Here is a 15,379-nt window from a genome sequence, read left to right as displayed (position 1 = left end):
TCAGGTGCCAGTGTTGGTACTCTGTGTTACACATGGCCATTTACAGGTGAAGAAGCAAAAGTGGAAACTGGGAAAGGTGAACTAAGTTGCCTCCTGGCTAATCATCAGTAAACCAGGGTTCCCTTATCTTGTTATCACTTGACTCACCCTCTATGAGTAGAGATGGGCCTTGTTGTGCAGAGTTGGCTCCGTGCCAGTTATGCTGGTCCTCTTGGATTGGAGCGATCGTCATCACTGTCACTCCTACTCTAATATGCTACAGCCCTTTAGTCTACAAGTGGTGTGACTGTGTCCATCTCACTTGGACTCTTTCTGGTCTTCCCTTGATTTAGGAGAAAGGATCCTGGGTTATGCTGAGGAGCCCTGCTATCTCTGGTTTGTCATGGAGTTCTGTGAAGGTGGAGACCTGAATCAGTATGTCCTGTCCCGGAGGCCGGACCCAGCCACCAACAAGAGCTTCATGCTACAGCTCACGAGCGCCATTGCCTTCCTGCACAAAAACCACATCGTGCACAGGGACCTAAAGCCAGACAACATCCTCATCACAGAGCGGTCTGGCACCCCCATCCTCAAGGTGGCAGACTTTGGACTAAGCAAGGTCTGTGCTGGGCTGGCCCCCCGAGGTAAAGAGGGCAATCAAGACAACAAAAATGTGAATGTGAATAAATACTGGCTGTCCTCAGCCTGTGGCTCAGACTTCTACATGGCCCCTGAAGTCTGGGAGGGACACTACACAGCCAAGGCTGACATCTTTGCCCTGGGCATTATCATCTGGGCAATGATAGAAAGAATCACTTTCATTGACTCTGAGACCAAGAAGGAGCTCCTGGGGACCTATATCAAACAGGGGACTGAGATCGTCCCTGTTGGTGAGGCGCTGCTAGAAAACCCAAAGATGGAGTTGCACATCCCCCAGAAACGCAGGACTTCCATGTCTGAGGGGATCAAGCAGCTCTTGAAAGATATGTTAGCTGCTAACCCACAGGACCGGCCTGATGCCTTTGAACTTGAAACCAGAATGGACCAGGTCACATGTGCTGCTTAAAATTCAGGGCAAAGCATCTTGGGTGTTTTTAAACTAGGTGAGTGTACTTCTTTTTGTTCTGCATGCACACTTCCTGGACTACTGGATTCTTCAATCTGAGCCCAGGGAGATGGGGGGTATGGAGTTGGGGGCAAATGCAGCGTTGAAGAGAACTAAGTGCTGGTTACCAAAGATTCCTCCCAAGTCTCAATGAAGAAATTGAGGGGTTATTTGAGTACAAATGAGAAAGTCTAGGGAAGTTTTGAGTAGACATTGCATTTGAGCTGAGTCTCTTAAGTTTTTTAGAAATACTTTCTCATCAATAAATGCTTACTGTAGAAAATGTGCAAAAGAAGTACGGACATTTTTTTCAGCATATAAACACTGTCCCCAATTTGTATCCTTCCTACTCGCACATCCAATTCTGCATAGTTTAGATCATGCTCTTTTAGGTTTAGTTTCCTGCTCTTCCATTCAGCTCTAACCCAAGCATTTTCCATGTCATACTTTGAAAGCATGGCCTTCAGTACTTGACATTCTATTATAGGTACAGTAACGTAACCATTCTCCCACTTCAGATAGCACATGTCCATTTCTCCATTTTAGATACTATAAACAGTGTGTGAGTGACTATTCTTTTAGAGAAATCTTTGCTTATTTAACAGATTGATTGTGGGCTTTCATTTGTCAAGTACCGTGCTAGGCTCTGGGATAACAGTGGTAAGCAAAATCAGAAAACATACCCCATCCTCATGACTTCTGCGGCTTAGTCAAGGAGAGAAACATTAAATCAGTATTTATCATAGTTGCTTTGCAACGAACGTAAGGAAATTGACCTTTCAGGGAATAGTGCCCAGAAGCAAGAGTAGGGAATTGGAAGCTGAGGGGAGCATCCCAGGTAAAAGGCCTAGCCTCTGCAAGGGACCTGAAGCCAGCGGGAGCCTAGCATATTGGAGAGCCTCCAGCAGTTTGGAGTAGTGAAGGATGTAGTAGACAGGTGGTAGTTGGGGAGGACAGTGGCCTGCTGGAGCGTGGATAGAGCTGAGGTGGATAATCCAAAAGTGTGTACCAGGAACAGCACTGGTAGTTCAGTTGGACCAGAGTCTGAGATGTGAGCAAGGGAAATAAGACTAGAAATAAGGTGAAACATGGGACCCTGGAATTTGACCTTGACTTAGTAGGCATTTGGGAGCCATATGCAAAGCAGAGCAGAGCAATGTAGCATTAAGAGCTTCAGCATGTGTAAGCTGATTTGAACCGGAGATTGGGAGACCAGTTGGACCAATTATTTGATTCACGCTAGTAAGGGATGTTGTTGAACCTAAATGTAGTAGCACTGAGGATAGAGGAGTGCTTGGATCTTTGGGGCAGAATTGGCAAGGCAACTGGCCAATATTGAAGTAGAAGGAAGTAATAGATGTTGGGAGATTAATGTCAGTAGATATACATGCTGGCTAGCGTATTGGTCAGGTTTGATTCATTTTCCTTAAAGGGAATGGAAAAGAAAAGAACATTGAATACTTACCATGAATGCTAGGTATTTTCACATGTACCATTTTGTTTCACCTTTGCAACCCTGCAAGGGTTAAGTCATTTACCCACGATCCTACTAATTTAAGGGCAGGTATATCTTAACTCATGTTCCTTCTCCCCCCCAGCCCCTTTTTTCTTAGTATCAAGATGGCAAACTGGAAATAAGCTAGACTTAGATTTTGCTGAAGGCTTGAGAGGAGGTGATAGGGGGTGGAAGCAGATCCCAGTGGTCATGAGGAAGGAGCCTCAGCACCTGGGGCACAGAGCCCTCCATTACCTAGGTGGGTTCTTAGTCCCTTCTTTCCCTTCATCACCCTCACATTTCTGGTTGGTATTGGTTAATGCTGATTTGAGCCTGGTTATGCTTCAGTATTCAGTGAACTTACTTCTCAAATGAGTCACTCCAGGTTTAATTCTTCCATTCCACAAACATGATCTTCCAGGTGCCAGGCCAGTTTGTCCTACTGCCCAGTGAGTAAGAGAACAGCGTTCTTAAAGCTAGGTTTGGGGTAGTACCATGTTCGAGCCTAAAAAGCGTTGGCTAGACAGTATTTTAATTGTATTTCATGCTGTCACTTTCCATTTCCATCTCATCTTTTCTACTTTAAAAAAACCTCTTAGAATTCAAGTTTGCCCTGGGGTAGAAAGAAGGTTGTCATTGGAAGAGGGATCTGAATTTGGGTTAGGATTATGGGGTTGTCATAACTAATTGAAATCATGGCTCCCACTTGGACATCCACACTTGGGATTTGTGCTTTGTTGCAGGGCAAAGTTAAAGTTAAAGCTTAATAGCAGTGATTGCTTCAGGTAGGAGAAATAGGTGACCTTGGGATGAGAAAAGATCAGAAACATAGTTACGGCCAAGTGTCCCAGACTCTGACAACTAATGAGGACAGTGCTTGGTCAGTTGGTACCTATGCTGCCCTGTCCTAGCTGGGCACTTAGAACTGTGGGCCGGGTCCAGGGCCCTGGTCTTTGTGACCAGGAGCTGAGCCTTGTAGTGCCAGAGGTTCAAATCAGTTGTGGTATAAATGAGTATTTGGCTGGTTAGAGAATCAGAGGCTTGAGCTGGGGAGGAACTATTGAGTCTAAACTCCCCTCTCTCCCAATCAAGCTTTATAGATGGAGAAGCTAATTCCATATATTCATTCAACACATTTATTGAGAAACTATTTGCCAGGGACTATTTCAGGCACAGAAGATACATTAGTGAGCAAAACCAACAAAAATTCTTACAGTTGTAGAGCTTACATCTACTGGGGAGACAGACATAACTTAGCTGTGGGTTAGTGGAGGGATATAGACCAGGATAAGGGAGATCAGAATGCAGGGAGGTGAGGGATGGAGGTATACTTCCAAGTGGAAGAGATCAGGGATGGTCTTAAGACAGTGACCTTTGAGCAAAGGTTAGAAGGAGTAGAGGGAGTGAACCATGAGGATTTCTGGAGGAAAAACATCCCAGACAGAGGCAATAGCCATTATAATAGCTTGAAGGCTAGATAGAGTGAGCAGGGAGGAGAGTATAGGAAAAGAAGCTAGAGAGGTAATTAGGAGTCAACTAGAATAGCCCTTGTAGGCCACTGTGAGGATTTTGGCTTTTAATCTTCTGGTCATTGGTGTGTTTTCAGCTGTATGATGTTTGATCTTTTGAAAGGATCACTGTACCTGCTGTGCTAAAAGTAAACTGAAGGGAGCAAGTGAGGGGACAAGATGGGAGGCTACTATGATAACCCAGGTGAGAGATAATGGTGGCTTTGAACAGTGGAACAGGGGAGGTAATGATTGGATTTTGGGTGAATTTTGAAGTCAACCAACACGGTTTCATGCTAGATTGAACATAAGATGTGAGAGAGAGGAATTAAGGATGACTACAAGTTCTTGGCCTTGGAAGCCATTGGAAGGATAGAGAGGATCAAATGAGATGGGGAAGAACAGATTTGACTGGAGAAAGTTAGGTCTTGGTCATCTGAAAGTTTGGAATGCCTGTTTAGAATCCAAGTACAGAAGTTGAGGGACTTCCCTGGTGGTCCAGTGGTTAGGACTCCACACTTCCACTGCAGGGTGCATTGGTTCCATCCCTGGTCAGGGAACTAAGATCCTGCATACCCATGCAGCTCGGCAGAAAAAGAAAAATAATCACTGGTGACCAAGTACAGAGGTCGAGTAGGCTGTTGTATGAGTCTAGAATTCAGAGGAGAGAATGGTCTAGAGGTACAAATTTTGAGATGACCAAGGTTCTAAAGTGGGCATAGAGAAGATTTCAAAGCAAAACAGCTTGGAGAGAAGGAAAGGAAGCCAGAGGTATAGGAGACCTGGGCATGGTGTCCTGGAAGCCAGGGGGAGAAAAGACCTCAGGAGGAGGAAGGAATCAGCCGTGGCGTGTTCTATAGGTAGGCTGAGTGAGATGAGATGAGACTGGCCACTGACCATTGGATTTAGCGATTGGGAAGTCATTAGTGTTCGTGAGCAATTTTGGTGGCTCATAATGAGGAGAACCCTAACTAGAGTGGGTTTCAGAGAGAATGAAGGGGTGGAATTGGAGACCGTGAGAGAGTAGGCCAACGATTCTCAAAGCTTTTGGTCTGAAGGCCCCATTGCACTCCTGAAATTGAGGATTCCAGAGGTTTTGTTTTGGGTTATATCTACGGGTATTGGTATTAGAAATTAAAACTGAGAAATGTTTTAAACATTCCTTTCAAATGAATAGTAATTCAGTTACATATTAACATACATAATTTATGAAAAATGACTTTTCAAAAACGTATTTAGTGAGTAGAGTGGCATTGTTTTATATTTTTGCAAATCTTAACAACTGCCTTGATAGTCAGCTGGATTCTTATTTGCTTTTGCTTTGTAGACTGGTGCTATGTCACTCATCATGTAACTTCTGGAAAACTTCACAGTACACTTGTGAGAGAATGAAAGTGGAAAAGGCAAATAACTATGAAAAGTTTTGGCTTCGTGTACTGCTGAGCTACAAACCACATTTTGATGCCTCTTCCTGAGGAATTTTACTGTGAAGGGGAGCTGAGAAGTAGGGAGAGACCTAGAAAAAAGGGACTTATTCAAGGTCCCAAATGAAGGGGCAGAACTTGTGTGTCCTGATTCCTGGCCAGCTTTCCTATGAAACTTTTTGTCGTGGGTCAGACTCTAGCTGCATAAAGGAAACCCAGTCGTTCCCAGTAACAGCGTGATGAAGGAATGGTGAAGGAACGCCTCAGCAATCTAGGATTGTAGATTTCAGAGTAATGTTTAAATTGGGGCTAAATGGTTTCAGTTTTTTGCAACCATGAATGGAATTGCACTTTGGGTTGGAAACATGGGATTCCTCTGAAAGGAGTGTTGCCTCGTGGACTGTCCAGAATCGAGTCCCACTTCTGTGCTTTACTGGTTCTGTGACCTCAGGCAAGTTATTTTACCTCTCTGGGTTTCATCATCCATAAAGTGGAGTAGATCATACTTATCTGATTGAGGTTGTTGGGGGAGTTGCAAGAGGCTGTGAAAGTGCCCCGTAGAAACAGTCTAAGTGAGATGCTGGACGGCACAGTCTTAGATGCACGCTTGGGCTTGAGGTGGAAGCACTGTCTTCCGTTCCTCTGAAGATGGTGGTCTTTAGTTGCCTTGTTTCTGAGGATTGCCAAATAGCTTTCTTCTTTGAAACAAAGCTATAGTCAAGGCAACTCTGTCCAATTGCTTGTTCCAGAAAAATGTCTCTGTTTTTAAAGGTTACTCAGTGAGGGGTCCTAGCTCTCTCTTACTTGTCACTTTTTGAAGATGTTTAATAATCCCTAATGGTTCCTACCATCCATCCAAAAGCCTTACCCAAAGCAGGAAGCCAGCCAGACTGATGTTCCAGGTACCACTGCCCACATGTTACCGGGGAGGTTGCTGTGGGATAAGGGACTCTGCATTCATGGCCAAGTTTGCTGTCTAATACACAAACCTCAGTTACCTAGGGCCTTTTGAAGCCAGGGCCTTGAATGATGTTTATTTGGAGTGGGCAGCTCAGGTCTGCTGAAGGAAATCAGATGTTGTTGTGACCTAAGGGGTCACAGAGAATGTTCTTTGTACCATATGCGATCTTGGTAGCTGCCCAACATCAGAAAGAAATCGGGCCTAATTTCTTGTTGAAGTAATAAATGATATATTATTCCCTGGCCTAGGGTCCAAAGATGTGGCTCTGGGCTAACATGTTGGGTATCCAGTTGGCCCCTTGACCTGGGCTTCAGATTTTGTTTCTGTTTTATGAGATCTGAGGTTTTTTAACGTGAGGATTCCTAAACCCCTAGTCGAACCCCTTTGCTGGAGATTCAAAAGCTTTTTCAGCTCATCTCACGGGCAGCAAGCAGCACATATGCTTACACTGAAGCTGTAGAAACCAATTCAGGTCATTCGCTTCCTTTCGGCTGGAATTATACCCAAATTGTGTCACATTATAGGTATCGAGTTAATCAAAAGTAAGACTAAAAACTTAAAAATGGGGGGGAAATGTTTAGTTAATGTGGTTTGTTTTAAACAACAGAGTCTTCAAAACAGAATCTGGGGTAGGGGGGCGGGTGATGGTAAATTTTTAAAAGATTTTAAGTGCGAAATTGGGAACCCAAGACTAGAGAGGTCTCCAGGCCCCATCTCTGAGTGTGACTTCCTGACCCAGCCATCGGAACTAACCCAGGAACACATAAGACAGGCCTTTCTCTCACAGGACTGCCCTCCCTGTGGGAAGGGGCAGGATGAGACCATGGGTGAGACCTAGCTTCTGAGAATGTAAGACCCCCACTTGGAGCCTCACCTCCTGAGTCTAGAAGGCTAAGGCTTTGATGGAGGGCAACAGTGCCAGAGATGATGATAATTAATGGACATCCCTGGGCTGGGTGCTTTATGACCATTATTTCATTTACTGCTTTTCAAGTAAGTTCCTGAAGCTCTCAGAGCTAGTAAGGGTCAAAGCCTAGATTTCAACCCAGGCCCAAGTCCATGGCTGTAACCAGTATGGTGTATTGCCTCATGGAATTGCCTGTAAATCTCAAATGTTTTCAAAATTCAACAAACAGTTGAGCCTCACGTATATTGCGCGGCACTAGATGGGGCCGGAAATGCATTCTGAGTTGAGTAAGGTGGGCCGGAGGAGCCTGGCACTTAGTTGGTTTCCAGTTGGGAGGTTGTTTCTTCTACTCTGAGAAGGTTCAGAGTGTGCTGGCAAACACCTAGGTAGCCCAAAGGACAGCGATGGAGGAAGACTTCCCGGAGAGGGTGTGACTGCCGAAGAGACCCAAGTCAGAAGTCTGATTCTCACAGCCCAGAGGCTCATCCCTCTTAGTGTCTGGTGGAGCCTTGAACTGCCCAAAGGGAGGATGGGAGGAGCAGAAGAGGGAAGTGCCAGCCTCACCTTGAAGTGGATGATTAGGTCCTTGGAAAGAACGGAAGTTTTAGTTAGATTTGGGGGCGGGGGTGTTGGTATTCAGCCAGTGACTGTTAGTTCTTAGATCCAAGCAGAACTAGAACTGCTGAGCATCTTTTGAGTCCCTGTCTATAACTGGAGGCCCCAGCCTTGCTTCTACCCTGTCTCACTAGACTTCACGGGGCTGTGTGAGAGCAGAGGGTTGTGGGTTTGCTGCTCTTTTCCCTGGGAATGTAAAGCTCAGCGTTCACTGAAGACCTGGCAGTTCTAGGAACCATTGGTGTGCAGGCCATCCCTTGGTTCTGGGTCTGTCTACTGGTGTTTCTTGGGAGATCCCCCAGGTGGGGAAGGCTGGTATTTGTAAGGCCAGGTAGCTCCCTGGGCGCCAGCTTTTGCCCCCGCTGTTGCCCTCTCTGTCTGTCACTCCTGCTGTCTCAACACAAGGAAACTGAGCTGTCTGTTATGTAATGGGGCTGGTTGCCCACAAGGATAATCTGTCCCTTGAAGCTCTGCAGGACATCAAAGCATTCATGAGGGGACAGGCCTGCCCCAGGGCTGTTGTTGCTCACATTCTCCTCCTCCCTGGCATCCTTGGCTCCTGTCAGCCTAGGCAGCATCCCTTTGGGCAAATCAGAATAGCGCCTGTAATCCTCCAGCTGTGAGCAAAGCTGCCTGACGGTTGGGGTCTTTCCAACTCCCATTTTCTCTTACGCTAGGGACACAGATACTCCCTCCAACAATAACAGCTCTGGTTCTAAAAACCTGTTTTGAGGGGCCCTCTGACTTGTGCAGGGCAGAGGCCCTGCCCTTTTATCTCCAGCCCTGAATTAAGTACTTTTACATAGAGTATCTTATTATCACATCATCTGCGTAAGTGTTCTGTTATCTGCCATCATTGTGCAGATGAGGAAGCTGAGAATCATTTTGACACAGTTTTCAGAGGCAGGATTTGAAACCTGATAGCTGACTGGAAATTCCACTGTTCTATCCTGCCTCCTACAGCTTCTTTGAAAGCAGCTTTTGATGGGTTTATAGGTGGGTTCCCCCTCCTATTATCTCCACACGAGAGGCCCCCAGGTATTAGTGTCGGTGCTGCCCGTGGGCATCTTTCAGAGTCTGACAGTCTCGGCACAGCACACCACAGCAGGGCCACCTTCTGCTCCTTCAGGTGAGATCACCTGTGTGTTGATTCCTCTTGTGTCACACTGATACAGCCTCAAACATGGGCAGGCGAGGCAAGGCTGGGATGGTGAGGCACCCACATAACCAAGGGCCGGGTGACAGTGGCAGAAGCCACACAAGCAGGCAGAGGTTAAAATTCCCAAAAGGTTGGAAAGCGGGAGACCCAAAGTGCATCCCCTTTGGGGGCAGCAGGAAAGCACTGGCACCGAGGGGGTGCTGACAGGACAGTCTATGTACCAGGACAAGGAAGGGCTCTGATGTGACCCAAAGGCACCCTGTTGTCTCTGTTCCCCGGGACCTGGCAGAAGCCCGTTCTGAGTGAGCTTAGCCTGGACACTTAAGGTTGATGAGGATCCAAAGCAAAATGGCAGGGTTGCTGGGTTTCTCCCTGACCCATCTTCCAGCTCATTTATTGACTCTTGGCCGAAGCCGAGGGCTTTCATGATTCGTCCCTGTTGTTGATGTGGCTGCCTGCAGCCCTGCGTTGAAAGATTCTGAGGCCAAGTCAGATTTGGTGAGCAGGAGCCCTCGTATGACAGGCGCTTGCCCAGCGGTGGTCTTGGTAGTGTAGACCCCAGTGCTGTCCTCTAGGAGCTCACAGGTTAGCTGTGGACCTAAGACAACATTTAGTTGTAGAAATACAGGAAGCCTGGAGAGAGTGGAGGGAAAGCTTCCTGGAGAAGGTGGTGCCTTGGGCTGGTTCTTGAAGATAGGTTTAGGGGCACCTTGTAAGCCAGGTGGTGAGTGAGGAGGTCACATCTCAGGGATTGTGTGAAACTCGCCCTGGCACACTGAGGCTTTGTTGGGTACAGGACTCAGCTGGTAAGGGGAGAGGGGACTGTCGTTGTAGTGAAGTCCCGTCGGAGGGGCATTCAAGATGAGGACCTGGAGAGAATGCCCAGGGTTCTGTCTTGATAAACTAGGGCAGCAACATATAAGCTCCCAGCCGCTCTTTTCATTTCTACTAGTGAGTCTTCTGTGATTTTACAGAATCAAAGGAAATGGAGACCTCCTCCAGCATTTCTAGGATTCAGAGGCATGCAGGCCTTAAAACTGCCGGCAAAGTTTAAAATAAATCAATACCGTAAAATACTGCAGTGAATTTCCCAACTTTAAAGGAATTACGCTTTCAGTTACAGGTGCCAGGGGAAAGCTGTAACTCAGCCTGCATTGTACACAGGTCAGAATTCTGTATTTTGTTTCTTTGTAAAAGGAAGTGATGTCTAGGGACTCAGGAGGAGTGGATTAGAGCCACCCAGGCACACCTTAGGGCATAATGAAGAAGATGAAAATGCTTCTATTTTCCCAGGCTGCATAAAGGAGCCAGAAGTGGGGCCTGGGCAGGTAATCTTATGAATGGTAGGTAACCTTGGCTTTTTATAATTCCAAGGCCTGGCACTGGAGCAGTAGTGGAAGGCAGGTGGGCTCTGGTACATCATGTTGGATTTTGGTATTGACCCTCTGTTCCAGTGGGAAAGACACAGATGATGTGAGCCAATTGACTCATTCCGTGTTTACTTCCATCCTTTTGTAAAAAGGAAGCCCTTAAATGTCATGTACAGCACCCTTTTGTTTTTTTCCTGCTTTTTTCGTACATGTCTAAGGCATGTCCTCCCAGAGAGTTCCAGTCTAGGGCAAAGCTAAGGCATGGACTGAAAAAAGGGTAGTGCTGTCAGATCTTGGCAGAATACATGGGCCTTTCCAGCCCAGCCCAGCCTTGTACCAGACATAAGGAGAGCTGGAAGTGACAACTAAAGACTCATTTGTTGTTAGTAACCAGATTGCAGGCTTGGATGTGATGAATGTTTGGAAGGAGCCCTTGGTTTCATGGGACAGCGGAAATGAGTGTGAATGTACCACACCCGAGACCAAAGAACAGGGTGACTTTCACCTTCCAAAAAAAAATTGCTTGGGAGTTTAGGCCAGTTGCCTAAACTGAAATCCAGATGGCACCACTGAGGTGATCCAGAGAGCCTCCTCCCTCCCCGACCCTGAGCATCTCGGGGCATGGGCACCAACCAGGTGTAGCATGGAGAGCCTTCGGGAGCACATCACTCCAGCCCAGTGTTTTGGAAGACCTATAGCAGGGGGACACCTGTCCCCAGAAGTCCAGTTTCCCACCTACTCTTAGAATTTCCTTGAGATGGTCATACGATAGTGATGACATAGGCAGACCCAGATGTGCATCTTCAGAATCCACAGACTCATGTTACACACCCTGGGTAAAGTTTAGAAAGACTGCTTCCATTTTATCAGTGGAAGGAACTGAGGGTGTCAGGAGTAAGAAGTTTTCTACTTAACAGATCCAGAGTCTATCCTGTGACCTTGAAGACATCAACATGCTATTGCCACATTCCTCCCTGCTCCCCCTCACCAGCTCGCACCCCCCCCCCAGCACACACACGGTGACCACGACAAACTTCAGCACTGTTGGTTCTCAAAGTATGGTCCCCAGACTGGCAGCATCTCCAGGAAACTTCTTAAAAATAACGTATTTCTGGGCTTCCCTGGTGGCTCAGTCGTTGAGAGTCCTCCTGCCAATGCAGGGGACACGGGTTCATGACCCGGTCCGGGAAGATCCCACATGCCACGGAGAGGCTGGGCCCGTGAGCCATGGCCGCTGAGCCTGCGCATCCAGAGCCCGTGCTCCGCAACGGAAGAGGCCACAACAGTGAGAGGCCCGCGTACCGCAAAAAAAAAAACAAAACAAAAAAACAAACATATTTCTGACGCCACCTCAGACCTACAGAGCTGGAAGCTGGGGGTGAGTGTTTCAACAGGAACCTCCAGGTGATGCTGATGGCACGCTCAGGTTTGAAAACTGCCCTGGCAGAAGAGGGTAAAGACACCATCTGCCTAGCATCCTACAGTTCTACCCTTAGAAAGCTTGCATCGAGGCCTGAGAACTAGGAGGGCCTGCCAGCTTCTAATTGGGGCTCTATATTCTGTACTTACGTAGCACGGGGCTTTGGACAGGTCACGCCCTGTAGGTTGTCGTTTCCTCATCCAGAAAACCAGAGTATAAAAGGTGGTCCTCTTTCCCCTCGTCCCTCAGCCCCGGTGCGTTCAAGTTCCACAGTGGGTGTGGTTCTAGGACGGGGACTCCTCTAATTCTTGCTTAGCTTCTGCCTTGTGCATTTGTCTTGAGGATGAGGTGAGGCCCTGTGGCCATCTGCTCCTGGGGGGAGGAGGAGGAGGAAAACAATTGAACTTCTCCTTGGGCTTCCCAGGCCCTGGGGAAGTGGGCTTCTAAGCCATGATAACAGTGAGCGTGTAGGGGTGCCCTCCGGAGAGTCATTCAGAGACATAACAGATCCCTGCGAGGCCGCTGTGATAGGACAGGAGGTCACTGTTAGAGGAAGGGGAAGTTGAGGGGCAGCAGGCATAGGAAAGGGGGAAGCAGTGGGGTTGGAGTTGGGCTTACGTCTCTGAGTGGAGTCTTAGACGTGGCTTTGAACCAGACTGGGAAACTTCACTTATTCTTTCCAGGCATGTATTAAGTACCTACTGTGTGCCTGGTGTGGGCCATGGAGATAAATATTGCTCCCAGCCTCAGTCCATCTAAACCTTAGGCATCTCTCTGAGTCTTGGAGTCCTCGTTTATAAAGTGAGGTTGCCAGCACTTAACCCATGGGCTTTTTGTGAGTAAATGAAAAATTCATGTAAAACTAGCCTAGGGGTGCTGGGTATGCAGTAGGTACTCCACAGCTGTTGAGTCCTGCCGTTCTTTCATACCAGTTGTTGGCCATACTGGTAACAGAGCTAGAAGTTGTATCTCAGAATATATGCAGGTTCTTGGCTCCCCCTCACCGCCCCCCCAAAAAAAACACTGAACGTAAAGCGCCTTCATGGGCACGGAGTGACCTCCGTAGACCCAGGGTTGCCTTCACAGCCTTTATTTGATGGCTGAGTCTTGCTGTGTTTTGTTCTAACCCCCTTTGTAATCAGCTTCTCATTAGTTGACTGATGTATCTTACTCTTCTGAGTCTGTATTTGCATATTCATTCTGCTGTAATTATGTCTCAAGGACATAGCATTTTGTTTTTGTATTTACTTTTGCTCTTTAGAGCTGAAAACCTGTGCTGTCACATGGGCAGGCTGGTGGTTCTGCCAAAGAGCAGCTTTCTAGCGCTGGCATCTCACTGGTTTTGTTTTTTTTTAATAGTTACATAACATTAGAACCATGATTACTGGCTATAAAATTGATTTTGAGAGCCACTTTAATTTGTAAATTGGGAAATACTTTCTATTTGGGGTTAAGGAAAGGAGTACAGGGGACGGAGGTAGAGGGAGAAGGTCTCTACCAGGAGCAGAGGGGTGGCCCTTCCCTTAAGGTCAGTCCTTCAGCTGTCCTGCCGTGCCTTGGTTTGAATTCTGTATAGGCCTTGGAGTGGAGGATGGCCCCACCTGCCTTCCACCAGATCTCCTTTCAGGAACCCAGGAGAGTCCTTTTCTGCCCTTGTTTAGCAAATGCTTAAGGAGAGCTTTTGCGGAGAGCTTTTGCAGCTTGCTGGGGATCTTGCATGCACTTGTTTCTGTGTAGGATCAAGCCTGCTACAGCCTGGAGCCTTTATCATCTGTAAGGCATGGTGGGGAGGTGCCAGGGAGCACTTTCTCTTACCTAAACTTACTGAGCCCGGGCTGTTTGCCAGGTTCATACTCTTCCCGTTTACTGTCTCGTTGAATGCTCACGTGCATCCTAGGTACGGTGTCCGCCCTGCTCCCACTCCAGAGAGTGATTTGCCCCACTGGCCACGTGGCTAGCGCGTGCCAGCTCCAGGCTAAAGCTCGGGTGTCCGTGCTCTTTTCCATCGAGCTTCCAAAGATGTTGCAGCACGGTACTGTCTCAGTGCTCCCAGGAGCTCAGAGGACCGAGTACTGGCTTTTTGTTGAAGAAGTAAGTAACAGCAACCTGTAGGACGTGTGACTTAAGATGGCCCTTGAAGAATGGAGAGCAGACAAGGGTCTTCTAAGCAGGAGACACAATGTGAGCAAAAGCAGAACACTGAGAATTTGTGGAAAGAGCAGATCTTTGGTTTGGTTCACGCAGAGGCTCAAGTTGGAGAGTGAAGTAGCGCCAAGTTGCCAAGAGCCTTGACTGTCAGCCTAAGAAAGGTGAACTTCATCCTACAGAAAAGGTGGCGGTGATGTACAAGGCTGGAGTTTTGGCAGATAAGTTGGTCACAATGAGGGGAGAGCTGTAAGCCCCCTAGGGGAGGGAGATAAGATGCTGCACCTGACAGTGCCGGTCTCCAGAAGGTGCAAGACTGCACTGGCACCTGCCCGAGCACAGGAGGGGAGAAAGGGCCACCACTGACCAGGGCGATTACAGACCCTGTGCTTCCATTTTTGCTTTTGAATCTGATATGCTGATTAACCTAGGTTTGAATCACCTCTCTGCCTCTTATCAGCAGGGTGCCTTGGGCAAGTCATCTAACTTTTCTGGGCCCCCATTTCCTAATCCATTAAATGATGCTCCTTTAACAGTGATGCTCACTGTATGCTGTTGTAAGGACAAAATGCACAAGAAACAAAGTACCCAGTGCAACTCCTAACACACAGCGGGAGTTCAGTAAAATGGTGGCTGCCTCTGTGTAGCTCCCTTGTTCTATTTTTGCCAGATCTCATAGGTTAATCATTCGTTTCTGCTTCACTTCTCACTAACAATTTGCAGTGCCCTTCTTTTCCCTAAGAGAGCGCCAAACCCCTTAGCAAGTGCCCCCAGTGAGTTCCCCTCAGCACACTGGGCTTTGGACTACTTGCTGTAACCAGAGTCCATATGGTCTCCTTCGGCCCCAACCACTCTGGGCATGACCTTGTTTGAGCCACGCCGTTCACAACCACAAATTGTCCTGTCCCCATATAGAGGAGCCACCTCTCCCCTTTAGCTCTGACAACTCCTTAGACATCTTCCTCCTGGCTAAGGGCCCAAGAGGGGAGGAGATCTCTCCCAGCAGCCCAGCCTCCCCCTAGGCCCTTTCTCTGCTAATCACAGCAGCCGCAGCTGAACCCCAGTCTCTTTGGGGGCCAGCTGAGGCTGTTGGCAGCCTTCATTTCATCCCCACACTTAATAAGTTGAGGAAGAGAATTAGGGTATCCCCGCAGCTGACTGCCAATTACCAGGGCTGTTTCTGGAGACAAAAAGTTCCCCCTTAGTTTGTCTTGAGTGAGTTCCACCCATACCTGTTTACCAACTGAGTTGGTTAAGGGACACACCAACCCCCAGGCCCTGACAGCCTGGT

At 47.6% G+C, this 15,379-nt stretch overlaps 1 protein-coding gene across 1 annotated transcript in view; it reads left to right on the top strand.

Annotated features, from left to right (window-relative positions):
* STK35 (serine/threonine kinase 35) overlaps positions 1-15,379 on the top strand; it is a 45,769-nt gene that overhangs the window by 14,132 nt on the left and 16,258 nt on the right. Inside the window, exon 3 of the mRNA XM_030831055.3 lies at positions 333-1,082. Within this exon, the coding sequence (XP_030686915.1) occupies positions 333-1,045 (713 nt within the window). The 3' untranslated portion in view covers positions 1,046-1,082. The remainder of the gene's footprint in view (positions 1-332; positions 1,083-15,379) is intronic.

Source organism: Globicephala melas, chromosome 15 (genome assembly GCF_963455315.2).
Source record: "Globicephala melas chromosome 15, mGloMel1.2, whole genome shotgun sequence".
NCBI lineage: Eukaryota > Metazoa > Chordata > Mammalia > Artiodactyla > Delphinidae > Globicephala > Globicephala melas.
Note: the sequence above shows the minus strand (reverse complement) of the source record. Positions and strands in the feature narration are given on the sequence as shown.